General features: G+C 44.4%; 1 protein-coding gene and 1 non-coding gene across 3 annotated transcripts in view; both read right to left on the reverse strand.

Moving 5' to 3' along the window:
- LOC111721722 (kalirin-like) overlaps nucleotides 1–22,486 on the reverse strand; it is a 122,317-nt gene that overhangs the window by 17,414 nt on the left and 82,417 nt on the right. For both annotated transcript variants that reach the window (XM_012808440.2, XM_023516323.1), the window contains exons 17-22: nucleotides 19,434–19,557; nucleotides 18,218–18,277; nucleotides 4,582–4,609; nucleotides 3,921–4,092; nucleotides 2,244–2,365; nucleotides 1,459–1,590 (exon numbers count right to left, since the gene is read on the reverse strand). In XM_012808440.2, coding sequence (XP_012663894.1) covers nucleotides 1,459–1,590; nucleotides 2,244–2,365; nucleotides 3,921–4,092; nucleotides 4,582–4,609; nucleotides 18,218–18,277; nucleotides 19,434–19,557 — 638 coding nt within the window. The remainder of the gene's footprint in view (nucleotides 1–1,458; nucleotides 1,591–2,243; nucleotides 2,366–3,920; nucleotides 4,093–4,581; nucleotides 4,610–18,217; nucleotides 18,278–19,433; nucleotides 19,558–22,486) is intronic.
- Nucleotides 17,957–18,060, reverse strand: LOC111727003. Its single transcript, XR_002774656.1, has one exon. It is a non-coding gene; the product is annotated as a small nucleolar RNA U13 (small nucleolar RNA).

A 22,486-nucleotide genomic window follows, 5' to 3' on the forward strand; every position in this document is an offset into this window, starting at 1 on the left:
GAAAGGTGACTCCCAGCTCAGCATTCACACCTTCTGAAGACCCGGGAGACGCGAGAGCAAATGGCTTGAGACAAATGCAGAAATAAACAGTTTAATTTTAATTAAACTAGGGCATGTCTAATAAAAGACAAGAAGAAAGAGAAGAGTGAAAATAGTAAGAATAGAGGGAAGTAGAGTAAAAGGAATATTTTTGGTTTCGGGAGCTTAGGTGAGGTGGCAAGCAGTCACTTTCAATTCAATTCATTGATTCAGAGATATATGTTCAGAGATATATGTTATTAACAATTAAAGCTATCTGGAAGCCTCTTATTTTAACTAGTCATTTTCAACAACTAGATGGAAATCTTAGTTTCTAATGATAAAGTAATATATACCCTTTTAGCAAGTAAATGTTAACAAATTTTAAAGTTTAAATTGCATAATTTTTAACTGCATAATATATATATGTGTATGTATGTCTCTCAATTTTATCTGGGGCCAGCAAGTATAGCTCTCTGATCACTGCCTTAGTTATTTCTCTGGGAGAAAGATCATTAATTAGCAACCTAGAGAGCTGAGATTTAATGCTAGCTCTGCCTCTTACTAACTACAACCTTGGGTTTCTTTTTCTTTTCTTTTTTTTTTTTTTTAAGAGACAGGGTCTTGGGCTAGGCTAAGTGGCTCATGCCTGTAATCCTAGCACTCTGGGAGGCTGAGGCAGATGGCTTGCTTGAGCTCATGAGTTTGAGACCAGCCTGAGCAAAACTAAAAATAGAAAAACTGAGGCAAGAGGATCCTTGAGCCCAAGTTGGATGTTGCTGTGAGTTATGCCTTTTGACTCTATCTCAAAAAAAGAGAGGCAGGGTCTTGCTCTGTCACCTGGGCTGGAGTGCAGTGACCCAGTCCTAGCCCATTGTGGCTCAAGTGATCCTCCCACCTCAGTCTTCTGAGTAAATGGGACTATAGGCTAATTAAAAAAAATTTTTTTTTTTTTTTTGTAATGATGGGGTCCTACTTTATGTCACCCAGGCTGGTCTCAAACTCCTAGCCTCAAGCCATCCTCCCACCTTGGCCTCCTAAAGTGCTAGGATTATAGGAATGAGCCACTGTGTCTGGCCAACTTTGTGTTTCTTAACTTTCTTTAGGCCTCAGCTTACTCATCTGTAAAATGGGTCCAATCATCCCTGTGTTGGTGATTGAGCAAGTTAAGTACGGAAATGCATGTGAAGGCACTTTGAGACCTGTCCTAGGTCATGGGCAGGTCATGTCAGGGGGGTTTACAACATCATAGTGAAAACAGCTGCTTGATGAGTAAGATCAGAAGGAAGCTGCAGTCTGGCACTGAAGCCTCTGCGCTGAGCTGGAAGACCCAACAAGGAAGAACTTCTGAAAGATGAGGAGATTACCAGGCTTATAACTGATGGACCTCCCTGAGAGGAAGAGAAAACAGAAAAACAAGAGCGGGAGGAGATAGCGCACCTTCCTCTCTGTACTCCACGGTGTAACCAGAAATAGTGCAGTTCCCTGTGCTGGATGGGGGTAGCCAGCGCAGAATCACAGAGGTGCGGCTTCTCTCCTGGGCAATGGGGCGGTTAGGTGCTGCTGGGACACCTACAGAGACAAAAGCTAGGATCAAGTGATCTTTCTTCAAAAGTGGGCATTTTACACCAACCATAGAACATCCAGGAAACTAGCCCGAGTCTTCATGTTTTCCTATGACCTTCTCCACCAAGTGGCATAGTTTTCTCCAGCCCCAGGGGACCTTGAGGCACAGCTGGCTGTCCACAGTGCCTCCCCGGGCTAGACACTGCACACAGGGATCAAGCATGGTCAGGGCACTATGCAGTAGGTTTACGGCAGGCCACCTACCCCTCTTAGCAGACATTTGTTCTCTTTACATTTGCTAGAACTTTATTTTGAAATTTTCACAGTGGGCCTTTTCTTTCCACAGTCTCAGGGAGCCCATGTACTGTTTGCTTAAAAGGTTTGACTAACACAAGTCCACAGAGACAGAAAGAGGAATGGCGGAGGCCAAGGCATGCGGGCAGGAGGAACGGGGAGTTATTGTTAATGGGGGAAGTTCAGTTAGGCAATGTGGAAGAGTTCTGTGACACGGTAGCCCCCAAACATGAATGCACTTAGTGCCGGTGCACTGGACACTTAAAAATGGTTAAGATGGTAAATTTCATGACGTGAGAGCTTTACTACAATTTAAAAAATGTCTTTAAAAAGTACTTTAAAATTTCAATGAACAGAGACTGTACCTTGCACTTTAACTGTAGCAGAGGTTGATGTGGTCCCGTGGTCGTTTGTTGCAATGCAGGTGTAAATCCCGCTGTCCTGGGGCATCAGATTGCAGATCTTCAGGGTGATTTCCCCAGAATCACTAGAGACACCAAGAGGACACTGCCATTCAGACTGGAGTGATGAGCCAGGTGACTGGTTAAATCCCTTGGGGTTGGCATGTGGCGTGCAGTTTGCGGTGTGCAGAGCTGGGAGGCTTCAGCCTGAGGTCTAGTGCATGTCTGTTAACTCCCTACTCGCCTTGGGCCACCACCTCCCTCTGTGTATCCCCATTCCCTACACGGGAAAACATTTTGGCCATGTCCCTCTCTCAAGTTTGTTGTCAATGACAGGTAGAATAAGGAGTAAAATGACATAACAATTAGAACCTGGTTTAAAAGACATAAAGTCCTATACAAGTACTGGTCCACAGTATTATTAGTGTTTTACCACTAGTAACCTTGTCCTGGAATATACAGTCTTGCAGATCAATAATGAATGGTACAACAAAGAGAAAGACCAAAAAATTAAAATGTTCAGGTATTTCAAATTCTACATGGCTAGAAAATAATTAAGGGAATTAAGAAAAGGTAAATTCCTTCACCTAAACCATAACTTCCTCACTCATCTCAGTATGCGATCCTGGAACATTCTAAGGGGAGAACTGCTTTGAAAGGGTTAAATGTAGGACGTCTCCACTCCTGTGGGAGGCTGGAGGTGTAGAGGGTGTTGTGTGCTTCCTCACAAGCACTGCCTCTCACACTAAGCTCCTTCTACTCAGGTATTTTGTGTCCTGGCCAGAAAGTCTCTGCTCGGAATACCAAAGAACGATTTCAATTCCCATGCCCACAAATTAAGTCGATGGTTGAAAGTTTCTTAATTCTAGGTGTTTCTTCCATAAATGTTTCTTAGGCATTAGGGCTTGTTACTGCTTGTCCACTGTAAGCAGTGGACACAATAAAGTACACAAAACAGTTCATGATTAGTAACAATAAATGTTAATAGAATGATCGGGAGGCAGTCAACTAAGTTTTGTTAAACAGTGTTTTCGTGCATGTTTGTACATTTGGAATAAGTCATTTTTTTTCCTAATAAAGTTGTTCTTAGGTAAGGAATTAAATATTAATGTATCACTATTTCACAGCGTCCTGAGGGCACAGAAAACACCAGGATGCCCCGATTTGGGGTCCATACTTTCACCACTTCTGACTTAGAGACTTCCTTAGGGACCCGTAGGGAGATAGACCTCAGAGGGCGGATGTCAGGCAGTGACTGTAAAAGCTCCCCAAAAGTGTGCTTCATGATTGACCTGAGATGTAACCGTTCATGTTTTTCTTAATTTGCCTAAGGTGGGCCCGGAATGCAGTCTTTGCAAACTGTTCTGCTGTCCCAGGGTCGTCTACTGGGCACGGGCACTGCTGCTGCCCCGGATGAACGTCAGGCTGGTGGCTGGGGGCAGTGTGAGTGGCTCAAGCTGTGCTTTTTCATTCCTTCTCTCCTCGCCAAGGCCAAGTGTTAGAGCTAGAATAGGCTTCAGGGCAGCTCTTCTCTCCGAAAGCTGTTAACCAGAGTGGAACTGCAGCCCGGATTTAGCAAACTCCCTCCCCAGTGCTGTGCTCAGCCACTCTTGTGCTCCTGTGCTGGGGCGATCGGCTTACCAAGAGGACACGGTGTACGTGGCCGAGCTGTTGTCAGTGTCAAGGAGGTTCTGGTCTGGGCCCTTCCAGGTGATGGTTGGCTTTGGCCGCCCACAGACCTTGCATTGTAGTATCACAGTATCCCCAAGCAAACAAGTCACATCCACTAAGGGTACAAGGAACTCTGGGGCCACTGTGATCAAATCAATACACATTCATATCATTCAGAACAAATTTAGAAAAAAACAGCCTGTTTTTTAACACAACTCTATCATTCCCCACCCATACTGTATGATTCAAATAACCTTCAGCATAACACTGTTATCTCTGTCCCTTTAGTAAGTATTGGAAAGCAATAAATATTATAGAAAAAGTAGGAAATATATATAAACAAAAGGAAGGAATAGCGCCATGATGTCATAATCTGGAGAGAACAACTGGGAATATTCTGATCTATATCCTTTTAGGCTTTATGTACACAGTTATCGCACCCAAATTGTATCTCATTGTATGTATTGCAAGTTGCAGTCCTTTTCATCTAATAATTTATCATAAACATCGTTCCTTGTCCGTTAATATAGAATCATGTCACCATTGTTTAAAGGTTTTACCTCAATGCTGGATGTACGATCATTTATTTAGCCAATTCCCACATTTCCAATTCTACCACTTTTTAACTCACCTTCTTGAATGAAATTTGGATTTAAAATCTGAAAAACACAAAGAAATAGGAAAATTGCTTGAATCCTAAATTACTGAAAGAGAACAAGAGACTTTTACCCTATTGCATAAAAATGAAGTGCAACTCAAGGAGCTGAGACCTGGGCCTCACCCCTCCCTTCGTCATGACTGTGTTATTCTGGCAGTGACAGAACCCTGGTTATCAACAAAGGGCGCTTGGTTGATAATCTGGCTGTTCACGTTCCACCTGCCAGGGGGCAGCCTGGTCAGGTTCACTGTGACTTAGACCTGGGCTAGCACAGCTGCCCTTTCTGCCTTCCTCTCCTTGGTTGTTCTTCCTCCCTTCACACGCAAGCCTCACTCTCCTCCTGTTCAAAATGCGCTTAAGCAACATGATGAGACGATTCTTCCCAGGGTCGTGAAGCTTCGAAAACAGAGGACCTGAGACCTCTCAGGTCCCAGGGTTGGTAGGTAAGGAATTAAATATTAATGTATCACTATTTCACAGCATCCTGAGGGCACAGAAAACACCAAACTCTCAAACTCAAGTGTCTTCGAAATTAACTAACCAGATGATTTCCTTCCAAATGTCCTTCCTCTACTTCTCCCCCACCCCAAGCAAGAGAAACTTCTTTCCAGAAGGTAAATGCAGAAGGGGAATGAGAGAAGTCCTGCCTATCTTGTCCCCAGACGACCCCTGTAGCCCAGGCCTGCACAGGGCAACTTGAAAACCACTTACTGTTTTAACCATTCTGACACTTTTTGCTTCATAGGTGAGAAAACAGAATAAGCAACTATGTGACTAAACTTGTTAAGTCCAGTCACGAGGCTGGTTCCAGGAAGGAACTGCTAGGGCTTTTTGTGTGTATACCTTGCTGCCTGACTCAGGACGCCCTGAGTATTTCACGGCAGGGAAAATATCTAGCCAACTAGTCATTCTGCAAAGTTACCCCGTCTTCAAAGAGTGGCTGCCTTGATTTTTCCCTCCATCTTTCGTATTCCTGCTAATCATGCAGGTCCAGGTCATAAAGCCTCGCGTGGTAAAAGCGCATGATGGACAATGATGGGTCAGAGAGGCTGAGGTCATCTATTTTGTTTAAAGTGATCATATGCTAATTACTTAAAATTGATTGGCATCAATCTTCTCCACTATGAAATGAGGGTAAATAATATCTAGTGCAGACTGTTATCACAAAGATTAAATGAAAACATGTATGTCAAGTACTTAGCACCGTGCTTGATAAATAACAAGTACTCAAGACCTATTTAAAAGAAGATTACCTATTCCTGGTCATCTTCCTTCTGCTAAGTAGCTCATTATCTCTGACAGTTTATTTGGTAAAACTCTTCTTTCCATCATAAGGAAGACAGAAACCTCATGCCTTACACAATTACTCAGTTGGGGCCTTCCTACTTATTTCCCTGTCTTTATTCAATCTTATGTGAACATACGTGTTTTCTGTGTATTCTTCCCTTAGAGTGGGACCTATATGAGCCCTTTGGAACAAAGATGTTATTTCTTTCTTTTTTTTGAGAGAGTCTCATGATGTCGTCCTTGGTAGAGTGCCATGGCGTCACAGCTCACAGCAACCTCCAACTCTTGGGTTTAAGTGATTCTCTTGCCTCAGCTTCCCAAGTAGCTGGGAGTACAGGCCCCTGCCACAATGCCTGACTGTTTTTTTGTTGTAGTTGTCATTGTTGTTTGGAAGGCCTGGGCTGGGTTCAAACCTGCCAGCTCTGGTGTATGTGGCTGGAGGCCTAGTGGCTGAGCTATAGGCACTAAGCCAGTGTTATTTCTTTCCTTAGGTTTCCCTTTGTGAACCACTTAGATTTTTCCTGAAGTGGGCTGCATCAAGTCCTCATGATGCCAAGTTCTGGGCCTGAGTGTCCTGACTCTGGCCACTGCAGCACCCTCTTCTAGTATCAAGGGGCCACTCACACTATTGCCCTGCCTTCTTTTAAATCAGTGGTTCTCAATCCCTGACCTGGGCAACATAAAAAACACAAAAAGGCTGGTGCCTGGGCCTTATGCCTACAGATTCTGCCTTAACCTGTGTGAGGGGGATGCAGGCATTGGGAGTTTTGAAACCTCCCTCAAGTCAATTAGCCTGGTTTGAGGGGTGCTGCTGAATGTTCCCTTCTATCCAAGGAGACTGATCTTGGATAAACCCACTTCCTGCCCCTGAGGCTCTTCTAGGGTGGGATGGGAGGATGTATAGGGGCCTGTGGTAAAAACTACTGCTCTCCCAGAGTGAGAAGATTCTAGGAGGATGTGAAAGTTTGCTCCAGGTGCCAGTCAACATGGCAAGCAGCACTGCATGACCTGTAGGGGGTGCTAAAGAGACCAAGCATTTATCCACCTGGTGAAGGTTAAGGCCCAGAGAATGGAAAGGAGGCTAAGAATGTTTTCTAAATGTTAGCAGTGGTGATCTCAGGGTGGTGGGATTAAGGCTGGCTTTCTCCCTACTTAAAAAACATTGACTTGGCTCATCTTTGCTGTAAAACCCATGTGTGGGTCTATTGGTGCAGAAATATTAAGACATAAGTCCTACCCTTAGGATTTATAAAATATTATCTGAATTGGGGTCATTGTTTTATCTGAATGTTTGGGCTTTCCAAATAGTCACCAGTCAGCATGTTTGACTTTTGTAAAGATTTTTTTTTGGGGGGGGGACGGAGTCTCACTCTGTCGCCCCCAGTAGAGTGCCATGGCTCACAACAACCTCAAACTCTTGGGCTCTAGTGATCCTCTTGTCTCAGCCTCCCAAGTAGCTGGGACCCAGGTGCCCGACGCAACACCTGGCTGTTTTTAGAGATGGGGTCTTGCTCTTGCTCAGGCTGGTCTAGAACTCCTTAGCTCAGGCAATCCACCTGCCTCAGCCTCCCAGAGTGCTAGGATTACAGGGGTGAGCCACTGCCCCTGGCCTCTGTAATGATTTTTTTTTTTTTTTTGAGACAGAGTCTCACTATGTTGCCCACACAGCAACCTCAAACTCTTGGACTTAAGCGATTCTCTTGCCTCAGCCTCCCAAGTAGCTGGGACTACAGGCACCTGCCACAATGCCTGGCTATGCTTTGTTGCAGTTGTCGTTGTTGTTTGGCAGGCCTGGGCTGGGTTTGAACCTGCCAGCTCCGGTGTATATGTCTGTCACCCTAGCCGCTGAGCTACAGGTGCTGAGCCTGATTTTTTTTTAAAGTAATAGAAGACATGGTCAAACCTGTTAGACTGTGACTTAATACAAGGACAGGAACTATTTGTTATTCATGTTTGTCCCTCAGGGCATTGCCCTAGGGTCTGCCACTTAATGGGTATTTAATACAAGTTGGTGAATGAATATGTGACCTTTGACCTCATTTCAGTTCTTCCAAGAATTTAGGACTAGTTCATAAATAAAATCTCAAGATAGCACCATAATTAGTTCTGGGTATATCACTAATAATATTCAACTAGAGCCTGTAGGCAAACACAGAACACAAACTTCTGGGGAACTGATTTTTAAATAATATAACCCATAGCCTCTGAGAGAGGATGTTCTTAGTGTGTAAACTCTGGAAGGAGACAGAGCACGCGGTGTCCAGGCATACTCTCTTGCCTTGGACAACATTCTTAAGCAACTCTAGCCTCAGTATTATCCCTGCAAATTGGGAATAATAATGGCCACCTCAAAGAGTTGTTTGATGTAAGGGCTTATTTGATGAAGATTCATTGAGTTGACCCTTGGTGGTGGTGACTGGGTGAGGAGTGAGGCCAGCTTGCTCACTGCCCTCTGTGGGCCAGCAGACTTTCGGGGAAGACAGAATTAAAGGACATTTGCATTTGATGCAGTGCCTGACGAGTGTTAATGACCAGCCTCTGACAAACCAGGAGCACTATACTCTCCCACCACACCCCCACTCGCTCAGGACTCGGGTAGAAAAAAACTGGAGGATGCTGCCAACTTTGTTCAATGGCCTGTATTTCCCATCATGATGGTGACCCACGAGGGAGCAAGATACTGAGTCTATGCCAGGAGTGTCACAGAGGAGCCTAATGACAAAATGGAAGGGATGAGTCACTGGCTCACATGTTATAGAATTTTAAGTAGCGCTTCATAAGCCTCCACTGTGGCAGTAGCTGCTATTAAAAAAACACCCCAAAGTACTGCTTAAAGAAATTCTGGCCTTATTCTTTTTTCTCATCACACTGCCCTGCCCCAGCTGTGTTAAGTATATTATTAAACACATACACTGTTGAAAAGCAAATATTCCTAATTTGGGTGTAGACTTTAGCAGGGACGTTGGAAAGAAAGGTTGCCAGTGAGGCTTTAATGCTGTTCTCTAGCTGAACAGGATCTGTGGAAGTCATCACTCTTCATTTTTCTGCCTCTTTCACTGGCCCAGGAGGGGCCACCCCCACTCGGCACAGGTGCTGCTGATAATGGTAATAATCACATCTGTGGAGCACTACAGATGTGGTAAACCGGTCGTGAACTCCTTCATTTGCTACTCCAGAACCCTGGAGGAAGTGCAGTGTTGTTCATCCCCATTTCCTGGACGAGACAGGGAAGTGAAGTGTCCAATTGTAGAGTGGCAGAGGACTGGATCTGGGAGCTCTTGAATTTCAGTTCACTGCTCTTCCCATCCCAGCATTCTGTGCAGTGGAGGGGCATCCTTGGCCCCCTACCTTTCTCTCCATCCCATCTCTACCCATTCTCCTCTTGAAAATCCTCTACCAAGGATAAGACCCACACTAATGTTTTTCCTAACTTTGACTCTGGATTAGGTTCATAGAAGATTCCTCCCTCATTTTTCCTCCTCCTACTTTGAAGCAAATCAGAGTATGGACTAAAAGTGGATCATGACACCCTTGTCACATGGTAATCCAATTACCTATGTATTTGTACCTACAGAAGGACAAGGACCATGTTGTTTTGTTCACTAATCCACCAACTGTGGTCAAGCTTAGCACAGTACCTGGCACATAAATGCTCCACTGATATTTGTCAAATCGATGAAAATTGAATGTGATGGGACGCTAATTTGGAGAAGGGCTGAGAAAATGTCTCACCATAAACTTGGAATATTTTTCCATTTCCAAGTGGGAATGTGGGTGCTCAGGAAGGAATCTCATTGGTCAGTCAGTGTTTGAGACTTAGCCGGTAGTGATCTTCCTCTTTTGCACTCTTCTGGGGGCGAGTACCTATATGGGTCGGACCACGAGCTGCTGTATAACATCAGACCTGCAATGTATTTGCCCTACAGATTTAAGAACCCCTTGAAGGTAGTAATACTAACCCATGTTTTTTTTTATGTACCGTCATTCACTGTGTTTAACACAGCATCTTGCACAGAGCAGCTGACCAAATATTTATTGAATAAAATTGACTGAGGTCATGCAATTAGTAGACTAGAAGAATTTAGATCCCCTGACCACCTTGTTTGGTATTCATTGTTGGTATGTGGGCCTGTGGTATCAGCCTGGAACCAGAGGGTTTATTATAAGCTGCATGTGTTTCTTGAAACCTAATGTTTTCCTTCCTTAGAAACAGATGGGGAGTCAATGTTGCATGGTAGGTGGGAAGGAGGAGAGAAGGGGAATCTGAAACAAGTGGTAGTGGAGGGAGGGTGACGTGTTCATATGAAATGCATAGTACTGAGGAGGCCGGTACTGTATGGGAAAGAATTGCTTAGGGATCTGGTTTTATTTGAACACCAGAGGGCGGCAGGTGGTAGTGCTTCCTCTCAGATGGAAAACAAGAACTACCACGACGGGCGGGGTCCTTCAGCAACTTGGTTTCTTTCTTCTGGAGTGGAATCCAATTGTTTTCTTGATTTTTCTTCAGAATGGAAGGGCAGTGAAGCAAGAGGGAAGAGTTACAGGTAAAATCACCCAGCCATGAATAACAGGAGCTGAGCTTTGAGGAAATTTTGGGCCCATTTATCTTGCCAGTCAATGCCCAAGATTGACTCGAAAACTTAAGAGTGAGGGTGAAATTCTGTTTTAGAAAACCAGTTGTCAACTGACCCCAAAAGATTGAAAACCAGTTGTTAACTGACCCCTGCCCCATTTTTTTCTAAATTCATCACAAAACAGAGTTCAAAACTACATATTGAGAATCTTGAAGGAATAAAAATGGTCAAAAGAAATTCAAACCAAATGTTGTAAACCCAACTTGAAGCTACCTCCACTAAATCAAAGTTCCTATATTCTTCTGCATTTTTCTATTCCTTCACGCTTGTTTCATGTGAATCTGCGTTCAAAGCAGGATGAAAAGGGCTTTTTAGTTGAGGAGACTTGGCAATAACATGAACAGATGTACGAAAAATAACTTCTAAAAATTTAGGTCTGATTTCTGGTTTGGAGGTTCAAAGTATTCATGTTTTCAATCTGGCCAAAATAAACACAGTTTTCTAAATTTTTAAAAAATACTGCTACCTGTACCTCATTTCTAAGGAACATAAAACAAGCTGGAATAAAAAAATATATAAATGCAACGCAATCTCAAAGAGTAACAGAATTGTCTCTTTCAACTAGTTCCTATTCCTCATTTTCATTCTCATTCAGGTCTAAGTATTTTTTTCAACTATGATGTTTTTTTCTTTGACCCAACAGTAATGGAGATATATTTTAAAATTTCCAAATGTATTTGATTTCTAAAAATTATCTTTTTGTTGTGGATTTTTAATGGAATTGCACTGTGGTTGGAGAATTTGGGTCTATATGATATTGGTTTCTTGGTTTTTGTTGAGATTTGTTTTATGAGCAATTTTTAAAAAGTTCCATGTGTTTTTGAGAAAAATGTATAATCACTAATTGTTGGGTATAGATCTCTATGTCCATGTGTCAAGCACATTGTAAGTTTTTCTAGTCTAAATCCCTCTCCTCAACCTCTTGGTATTTTGGTCAGAGTATGTGACCTCAAAAATTAAAAGGGTGGAAGTATGACTTCCACTGTGCTCCAGTTTTCTTATCTGCAAAATGGGAATAACAATAGTACTGATGTCAGGATGCTGTTGGGAGCTCAGACAGAGCCAGTTACATAAGATGTTAGCAGTAGATATCATTGCTGTGAGTTCAGTGCCTAAGTGGGTGTGTGATATGCACTGAATGAATGAAGGAATGACTCCAGGTAGAATATATCAGTCCCTCTCCATGGCTCTATGAGAGCATTTTATGTCTGCCATGCAGCACAGGCATCTAATCTTGCCGCCTCCCTCCACTGTATGGCTCAGCATGGGAACAGCTCTTCATATAATTTGTTGATCCTTCGTAATGTTCACTGTAATGCCTTGAGATAAAAGACAAATAGTGCTAAACAGGACTGACTGGGGAGCTCACATTGGGTGGGCCGGAGGTGATCCTGACAGCATGAGGGTGAAGAAGGGGGATGGTGGCCTTTACTTCTCCAATAGCAGGCTGTTAGAGCCACCTCTCCCAGGCCAGTGGCACCTTGCAGTCTCCTTAGTGTACAACATAAATGAGATGGGTTGGACCTCCAGATTGGGGCGAGGGTGCCACAGGACATGCAGGACTGAGGGTGCGCTGAGTGACTGGGTTGAACTGAGAAGCCAGTTCAGACATTTCTAATCCATGTGATTGGACTTCCTTTCTTGGTTGCTATGGCTGGGCTCCTGAGTCACTGGGAAAGGGCATGGGTGAGACCAAGTAATAGTCCCAACAGTCAAGGGATTAACAAATTTTTGTGGAAGAAATTCTCCTTCTAGGGCCTGAGCCTTGGCAAGCAGATTTCCTCCATATCACATGCCAAATTTGGCCTCTCAAAGCACCACAGTCAAGACCTACTTTTTATGTTAGTTGTATGACCTTGACATCCCCAAACCTGTTTCCTCTAGGAGGGTAAGAAACTACACCCTACTTACTTCACAGGGTGGTTGTAGGGAAGAAAAAGCATAACAGATGTGACTGTGCATTGGAAGATCTCACAATTCTCCCAGGAGAGGGAAGCACCAGCTATGCCAAGCTCTCTTCTCTTGGTGGTGGAATATTAATCAGTCTGCATGGAGTGAGCGGAGTCTGCAGAACAAAGCTAGGCGGGAGGAGAGAGAATCCAAGCCAAGCCCATCAGATATATTACAAAGAAAATATTTTATAAAAATAAAATGGGAAGAATGCGAGGCTTCACTTTCTTTTCCTCTAAAGGGTTCTTTTCATAAAAAAAAAATTATAAAATGCAGAAACAGGCATCAGTGGAAACATACCCATGATGCCAGGAGGTTGATCACCTGACCAGGGGTGTCAAACTTTCCTTCAGTTTGCCTGGCCCCGTTATTGTGAAGCTCAGCATCTGGGAGAGTGAGGCCAGAGCAGCTGAGGTGGGGCAGCAGGCAGGCTCTCCATATCAGAAGTTGCAGGAGCTGGGCTGGTGGATTGTGGGTTTAAGGAAAGAAAGAAGGGCCGGCTCTGGCCACTCAAACCCATCCAGCATGAGAGGCAGGAGTGGACACTCCAGTTGAGTTTCAGGAGGAAATCTGCCCAGGCCATTCCCGCCATATCACCTGAAAAGTGGATTGGTACAAGGCATAGAATCTTCCATGTCCTCTTCTGTCAGAGTCTTGTTTTCTGAGTCAGAAGAGCTGGGAGCAACGTCCTTTGCTTGTACCATGCAGTGCTGAGGGTCACTCGTTACACTATGAACATCTATATGCTAAACCTGGCAACTTTCCAGAAAGCCGAGTCTCAGAAAGGCCAATTGGCCCCAGGACACGTAGCCAGTAGTATCTGGACTAGCGTCCAGGTTTTCTGATTTCTGTTCCAATGTTCTTTCATGTGATACCGACTTGATGTGATTTTTGTTTAAGTCATACTTCAGCCTTGGAAAGCCAGAATGGGTAGAAATGATATTCCTCTTTATTGAACTGGAAAATTGAATAACACATTTATACAGAAAAAATTGGCACTAGATGTTAGGTCTTTTCATCTGTGAGGATCTGCATTTCAGATTAAAACCAACTTGGAGATGGGTGCGCCAAGTTGCCCCAGGATGGTTTAGGTGGGGGAATAATGGCCAGGGAAAACCAGAAACTGCCTCAGGGCACATTCTAGTTTTTGAACAGAAAAGTACAACTTCCTGTGCCTCAGTTCCCACTGTTAAAAATGACACGCAGGGTAATACAGAGTTGTTGAATTGGCACAGTAATGCGTTTCGGTTTGGGATGATGAAGAATTTCTGGAAACGGACAGTGATGGCTGCCCAGCACTGCGAAAGTACTTAATGCCACTGAATCACATATTTAAAAATGGTTAAAATGGCAAATTTTATGTGTATTTATTTTACTACAATAAAAAAATAAATGACGGGGATGAGGTTAACCAAAGGTTTCCAAGGTTCTGTTGACTCCAAAAGTCTGTAATTCTTACTCTAATTGGACATTTCCTCCAAAATTAACCTGACCTTTCCAAGTACTTTCTCTCTGTCATCTTTCAGAGCTTTCTCTCACAAGATCCCAGCCCTATTCTCAACTCCCTGAGCTAAGTATCTGGCAGCTGGGGTATGGCAGCTGGGGGGTAATGTCTGCACTGAGACTGTGTGGTGGCCGAGGCGGGAGTGTGCTGAATGGCCAGAGCAGAGATAGTCTTTTTGGAATTATGACAAGTTCTTACTCTGATGGATTGAGCTCTGACACAAGTCACACTGCGTTTTTTTTTTTTTAGTTAACGTGAGCATAATTATGGACTTAATGGAAAAGGTGGACTGAGAATACTTTATCTTAGAAGACAGAGGCCCAAGTCTGAGAGGTTGGTTCAGGTTTTTCAATCCCACTGTGTGCTGCTGGAGTTGGGGGGCAGATGCAAAAAGGCATTAACAGTTTTGGGAGGACCTTTCAGAGGTGGGGACCTGCTGAGCCTTGCTCCTAAGGAAAATCTGCTACAGTCCAGAAAGAATCCACACTTTTAAGAATGGTCATTGGCTAAAAGTGAGTAGATGCTGATGCTGGACATCGGAGCCCTGGCTCCAGCCTGGGGCGGGGGCAGGGCTGAGGAAGCTGGCAGGTGGCTGTGTGGTTCTCTGCTTGGTAATAGGCAATCAGCAGTCTAAGCTGTCCCGGAAAAAGTGAATATTAACTTGTTCCCCAGGCACCCTAGTGTTTCATTTTCAGCTTGATTTGGCTTTTCCTCCATGTAGAAACACTTCTCTCATATAATGGACCTACCTCCTTCACTCACAACTCCAAAGTTAATCAGTACAAGGTAAAGTAAAAAAAGATGAACTATGGACAGACATTCTGGACTTTCAGAGCAGTTCTCCAAGAGGAGTAGTCACAGATGGGCAGGAGGCTAGGCCATGAGGGCATGGCATTGACCTAGAGCTAACCCTGCAGTGCCTGGAAGTGGGCAGTGGGGGCTGTACTTGGTAATATTCACAAGCAGGGGAAGGAAAAGAATGTAAACAGTAGAGGACAATTACCTCCCTTTACATAATTGGATGTTATTGGAAAGCTCTGTAAATCAGATTCCTAGGATTCATGGTACTTTATCTTCCTCTTAATTAGCTTTCAAAGATGTGCCTATATATCTCCCTAAAACACTATGGTGGAACATATGCCAGCCCTGAGCATAGAAAGCAGCCAGTGTGTAAGCAAAGACCCCAAAAAACTGGTCTGGAAGGAAACTGAGAAAAAGTAGTATCATTCCTGTGGAGGCAGGAGGCCAAAGCCTATTCACAGTGAGGACTTGCATGCTGGCATCAGGTCAAGGGCAGGTAGGATCTAGCTTTTGGAGACCTAGCACAGAGCAGACACACAGGGCACATGGTGCCAGGATGTCTGCTGGTGCCAGGAACAAGGCTGTTGGCACAGGCTTCAGCTCAGGAAGGACACAGGACACGCTCCAAAACAAAATACCTATTGCAGCGCCAAGTTCAGAAGACAAAGGTGAGGTTGGGCGTCAGCCTTAGTCCAGGAATGGTGCACCAAATAATCAGCTGAGCAGCAGGAGGCCTGTCCACCTGTATTTCAAGCTGAGTCTTTAAGGTGTAGCTCTCTTTAGGACTCACTCCTGGCCAGCCATTTTCTTCTTCTGCAATATACATTGCCATCAGGTACTCCCTACATTTTGCTTGAGAAAATTCTCATGTTGACTTTCTATATTTGTTATTTGTGTCTGAAAATACTAGCAGTGCCAAGATGCCTGCTTTCCCTCTGCACCTGCTCACATGCTCGCAATTCATTTCAAGCTGGCGGTGCATTCAGAGAGGCCAAGAAGCTTGGAAGGGTTCCTGTAGAGCATATGAGGGCTGCATGTGCACCCAGTATGGAGACCTTGGATTAGCCAGGTTATTTGCAGCTTCCAGGCACATGCTTCCTTGAGGGTACTGCTTAAATGAAATTTCTATCTAACGGAAACTTCGTGGCTCAACCATCAGACTTGTGAATTTTATGCATCAACATAAGTTTTGGCTTCCCCTCTGTTCAGCACGAACATGCTAATGTCTTGGCTTATGTACCTGTTAGCACCTTCTACGGACCCATCTCGCTCAGCCTGCACAAAGGACTACCGTGTTTCCCTGAAAATAGGACCTACCCAAAAAGTAACCCTAGCAGGACTTCTATGCATTTGTTAAACATAAGCCCTACCCCAATAATAAGACCTAGTGATGGGCATTGCTATGCAGCGTATCTGCATAGCCACACCATGCATTTTGGCACAGAGAGGAAGACATCCCCTGAAAATAAGCCCTAGTGTGTCTTCTTGAGAAAGAAATAAATATAAGACAGTGTCTTAACTTTCGGGGAAACATGGTAAAAGTCTTTGGTAAAAAAGAACCTTACAGATGTGTTCAATTTACAAAGCAGGGGAATGAGAGAGAGAGAGAAAACGTGCATGCTTTTTCTTAATGCAGAATGGCACATCAGATCACAACAGTTAACTTAGCATGCACCACTGACTTGGTCCCACATACATCTGTGCCTACTTCTTCCTTGCCAGAGTGGGAAAGTCACTATTATTCTCCAGTCCATGAGAGTTGGACAGGGTCCCAAACCATCTTCTGGAACACAGATACCTGGTCTTTCCCTTGTCTCTGTCTGGCCTTCCTCTACATGCTACATGCAACTAACATCTATAATACCTGCCAGCAATACTTTGGTCTGGAGATCTGGTGCCACCTGGCATACAAGCTGACAGGTGTGGGCTCCATGGGAGCAGGTGCCTAGATGATGAAATACAAGGAAAGCAAAGCCCCAGATCTCCCCTGACTCTCTTGGTCTCTAAGACATTCAGGTTACAAAGGCCACATGCACTTCCTTCCTCAGTGGAGCATTGTACTGACCCACATCTGCAGATGTAGCTCTGTGGCAACACCCACATCCACAGGGGACCATTTCATCTTGGCAGAACTCCCATTTTCAACCACTTGCCTTGGCTTCATTCTACTCAGCTGGCTTCTTCCACAGCCGACTTACCCGTTCTTATGCCCCACAGTCTCTTGCGGCTTTTGTGTAGTTGTTCTAATATGGTGGTGGACTTCTTTGGTATTAGGTCAAATTAGAACAGGAATAAAAGCCCATCTAATTAAGCGAAAGGCTTCAGGGTATATAAAGATTTTAAAAAACCACCCCCCTATTTTATACTTAGAAGAAACCAATAAACTGAGGATAGAGGCACAGATTTGGAGAAAAGCATTACAACTTACTGTAAAAGGTAAAGTGGTAAGGAAAGCCAGTCCTACAATTACTCTAATTGTCTAGGGTTTATAAATTTACGATGGCTGTCCCTCAGTGCCAACCCACCCAAGAGTCGTGTTCTTATAACCCAGCAGACTAGAAGTTGGAAGTGGAATAGATATTCTTGCTGGTAGAGGTGTTGATCCTGCTCCCACATCCCTGGGAACCTGGAGTGTGAGAAAGGCCCCTCATATGGTGTTTTGGTCTCCCCATCTTTATAGAGCCCCCTGCCACATCTCCAGGAGGAAAGCTGTCCCAGGGCTTCTTTCTTTCACACAGGGACCAGGGCTGGGCAGGAGTGTTCCATTTGTCCCTCATTTGCTCAGCTATGCCAGGTCACCCACAAACCACACTTAAACCATTGTCTTGCTAGAGCATTCAGGAAGGAATAGATCCCAGTACAACATGAAGAGCAGAAAGGGGGAAAGAAAAAGAGGAAGAAGGGGGAAAACAAAGCAGGGAGAAACTAAACACCAAATGAGTTCTTGTATCTTAGCTGAACCCAACCACTATTTGTAGTGCTGTTTACCGTGAACAAGTGTGTTCTAAGTTTCAAATAAGGAAATCGCATATTTTCTACATAAAGCCAAACCAGCCAAAGAAGAAATATTAAGTAAGCATTCCAGAGAGCTAAAAGTTTTTGTTTTTAAGAAGATATCTAGGTAGCGCTTTCTACCAAAATCAGCTGAATTAAGTTGTTTCTTCTTTCCTAATATGAAATGGGTAACGTGCCTATGTTGTGATTAGATGTGAAGGAGCCCCATCTCACATGCGCACGTGAAAACCCAATCATCATGCTTATGGACTACAAAAGGACCAGTTTTTTGTCTCTTTTTCAGTTGGGATGCAACATCTGGAGATGCCCCAACATCACAATTTATCCTGGCAGGGCTGGTCACTTTAACAAGGTCGCTGTTACAGAACACATAAAATAAAGCAATCAGTGTAGGAAATAGGACAATAGCTGCTTCTACCTCCATGCTAGTATTAGGGTCAAGATCATCACACTCTGATTCCTCGGAACTGTTGGTCTCCTTGATTGGCAGCATGAGGAAGGAGGAAGAAAAAGAACACAGTTAGAACACAAGTAGCTTTTGCTAGAGAGAGAGAGAACTTCAGAGAAGCATGAGTGACGGGAAACTGGGCAGAGAAAAAACCGGGTGACTCTAAGGTGGGGGTGTGAATCTCCAAGGACAGCAGCATGCTCTTATTGGGGAGAGGAGGCTGAGCTGTGTGTAGCTGCTCATCTCACAGGAAACACAACGAAGCAACCAATGAGGCATGAGTGCTGTAGAATTGAAACTGTTTCTTCTGTGAGGCTGGACTGCCTGGATGAGCATGACAGAGAGCGGACGTACGATTTCTTTTCCCCAAGAAGGACGTTAGAATGGATTTTAATTGTTCTTACTTTGCTCAGGAAGGAAAAAAGTGCCAGGTAGATAATCATACATTACGACACAATTAAATAATCTGTGTCTAATTCCTATCATCCGGAGGCAGATCTTTTCAGAGAGCCCAATTTAAAGAAAGCAGATGATAACGTTTCACGCTGGGGGAAATGAGGGTCTGCCAAGCTTAGAATTAGTGAGTTCACGGTAGTAGGCCGACTGCTATCAGGAAATAAAACATGGAGTTCACCAGTGTGCCTCCCCACCACCTATGCATAGGCGGAGGCCAATAAAATGGCCTAGAATTGATGTCCTCTGAACTCTGGGGAAAAGAAATGAAACTTTACTAAGGACACAGTGGCCCTTAAATTCCAAACTTCAGCCTTCACAGGGTTGGGGGTTTGAAAGGTATCTCTAATCCCTTTAATCTCTGTGTAGACTCAAACCCAGGATGCTAAAAAGGGCAGCTTTGAGAAATTTGATATGAATCGAGCATCTTGCATTTCTAAGAGAATAATGTTGCAGATAATTTTGCTATAAAACATCTGCACAGTATAAAGAGAAAGGTATGAAAGAAAAAAAAGAGGTACTTACTTGAATTGAAGTTGCCAGGAGAAATAAAAAATAAAAAATAAATTGATCTTGCATGCAAAATCCTGCTAAACTACTTCCCCTTTTGTTCCCACACTGGGAGGGACTGGGGTGTGGTGGGAAATCCCCATCCACCCAAATTGCCTTGTGAGATGCTGTAGGGTGGGAGTAGATGAGAGGTGGGGACACGGCTCCAGAATACCTTACTCACTTTAACAGAGACTTTGTTGCCCAGAATATCCTTGGGTTTACGAGGCCCTGTGGCTTCATTTTTACCCGTGTTCTCCACTTCCGCCCGCTTTCTCATGCGTAGAGTATGCCATGAACATGACTTCCTGTTGTACCAAAAAATGCACCAATCAAAATGGCAGGTCAGGGCAGAGTGAGGTGGTGCACAGGCTCACCACCTTCAGGCGAGTGGGCAGGTGAGGTGCTCGGTCAAGCCCAGGCTTCAGAGTCCCCAAACCTGCATGCCTGCTCCTGGTGGCTGGAAGCTGACTGCACCTCCTACTGGAATTGAGCAAGGATGAACTCTGACCCATTCTGGTATTTTGTAAAGTTGACTGTAGCATTTGAAGAAACTAGGAGTGGTCAGTTGCCAAACTCTATCATGGAAGGCTTTTTACCTTATGAATGATGCCTTATAGGACTGAGGACACCTCCTTGTGTGGGGCATGGCAGGTGGGGAAGGAATGGGGGTGAGAATAGGAAAGACAATGGAAAGATATAATATAGTGCATACACTACTGACAGTTTCCCAGGACCAGATACAAAGACCCAAAAGATAATTTTGAGCTTTCCATCTCATTATTTGTATTTGGGCACAGCCACTTCCAAACTCCATGAAAGAGAAAGGATCTTCTGGGGCATTCTGGGCACCACTCAGTTATCTGGATACTTTAGGGCAGGGGTCCTTAAACTTTTTAAACAGGAGGCCAGTTCACTGTCCCTCAGACCATTGGAGGGCTGGACTGTGGGCCCTGGGATGATTTGGCTGCTAAGCAGGACAGGCAGCAGCGGCAAAAACACCCAGTGGGCCGGATAAATGTCCTAGGTGGGCTGCAGTTTGAGGACACCTGCTTTAGGGTAAAGGGTTTCTCCATCTTTTCTCCACATCACTGTTTGTGAACACAGGGCTTTGTCAGTCACTAAGAGATCCTGGAGTTTCCCTGTCAGGACAGAACCCAATGTGTGCTCCTGGAGACAGGAGAGTAGCAGTGACCTTTCACAAACCCTGACTTGGTTCTTCCCAAAAGGGGGTTGGGAGCTAGGCTACGTTGTCGTAGGCCTGTAAAGAGAAGCCCGGAGCAGAGTTCTTTAGTTCTGCAAATATTAGGACTTAAAGACATCAAAATCCAAGTCACAAATAACATCAGTGACCCTGAGCAGGTATCATCTCAGGTGTGGTCACAGAATTTGGATGAAGTTTAAACACTGTCTAATTGAGACCTAACTTCCCTTAAGTGTCTCCTTGTCAAATGTAAGTCTGTGTAGGAAGGGCTTCATGAAAAGAGCCACAATTAAGAGAGAAAGGCACAGGAGATCTAGGACAAAGGAAGGTACTCAAAATACAGTAGAACCTCTGTAGCTGACCACCTCCCTACGCTGACCACCTCCTTAAGTTGACCTAATTTTCAGACACTGGCCATGTACCACATGTATATATCAGTATAGCAGGCCTAGTTCCTTATGTTGACTATCTCTGTAGGTGGACCAGTTTGTTCAGCCCCTGGGGTGGTCAACTTGCAGAGGTTCTACTATATGTAGTATTTCTTCCACAACATCAAATATACATCAGGCCTTTAAGGACACACTGAGGAAGGTGCTCCAAAAATACTTATCGCCTAAGACACAGGGTCAGCAATTAACCTTCTGAGTAGGAAAAAGCAATCACAGTCATGCTCTTGAATCTTTTGGGAAAGTGGGCTATTTATAAAAACCAGACCTTCTCTTATACCTCCTAACTAGGCAGGCTCTCCATGATCTCCTATACCAGCACCTTGCTCCAACCATGAAAACCAGCCATGGAGTCTTAGATATTACCCTGTTATCTTCAGACTTTCATATTTTTACCCCTAATTCCATATCTCTGGCTCCTTCTGAGAACATCTTGAATTAGTGAGGTCCCTGCTGAAGAGACGCCCAGGGCAGGCAGCACAAGGTGTGTGTGTCCACGTGGGGGTGTATTCCTAAGTTTATCATAACTCTCTGGGTTATTCAGTACACTTGGTGAGTAACTAGAAATGTTAAAAATAATGCTCAGAAGGAAGACTCAGTGTAAAAGTGACAGGACAGGCTCAGTTTCATACTCTTCTTCTCAAAAGAACTTGTCATCATGGTTTGGGGAGCTTTCGTCTCTGGTGGCAAGCCTGGGGCCTGATGTGGACACAGGGTCTCAGGGATATTTATCCTGGAGCATTGCAACCAACTCTGACCCTTGTGGTCACAGCAGGCCCTGGGGAGGGTGTTGTGAGTGTCCTTCCCTGATAAACACTGACAACCGCTTTCAGTCAATTGTTCCCCTTCCACTCGCCCTCAGCCCTTGTGCAAGAGCAGCTGATAAGAAACCAAAATGGCCAATTTGTATTTCAGTCTGTTCTTTTTCACCCAGCATTGCACCCTTTCTACCTTCCCTCCCATGGAAGAAATAAGTAAGTGGCCAACAGAATCAAAGAGGAGGAAGAAGTGCTTCATGCCTGGCTATTTATTTATTTATTTATTTTGAGACAGTCTCACTATGTCGCCCTGGGTAGAGTGCTATGGCGTCACAGCTCACAGCAACCTCCAACTCTTGGGCTTAAGCGATTCTCTTGCCTCAGCCTCCTGAGTAGCTGGGACTGTAGGCACCCACCATAACACCTGGCTATTTTTTGTTACAATTCTTATTGCTGTTTTAGTTGGCCGGGGCCAGGTTCAAATCGGCCACCCTTGGTATATGGGCCTAGTGCTCTACCCACTGAGTGACAGGCGCTGCCCCTGTGCCTGGCTATTTAGAGCAGAAATCATTAACAGCCAGCTCTGCAAGGCCTTTGATTAATAAGACCTTTAGTGCTTTGAGGGCCTTTATTTCCAAGATGTCCTAAAAGGCAACTAAAATGAGTGTCCTTAGAGTAACATTAATTGGGCCTATTGCACCTTAGGGCCACTACTGATTTTTGGCCAGGCCAGTGGTCAATGAGCGAAGTCGGGGCGATGTCAGTAGCTGCTAACTCCCAACCTAGAGAGGGCCACCACAGTGCTGCTGCTCAGACAGCTCCCAGGAGC

Source organism: Otolemur garnettii, unplaced genomic scaffold (genome assembly GCF_000181295.1).
Source record: "Otolemur garnettii isolate 467f Iridium unplaced genomic scaffold, OtoGar3 scaffold00089, whole genome shotgun sequence".
Classification (NCBI taxonomy): domain Eukaryota; kingdom Metazoa; phylum Chordata; class Mammalia; order Primates; family Galagidae; genus Otolemur; species Otolemur garnettii.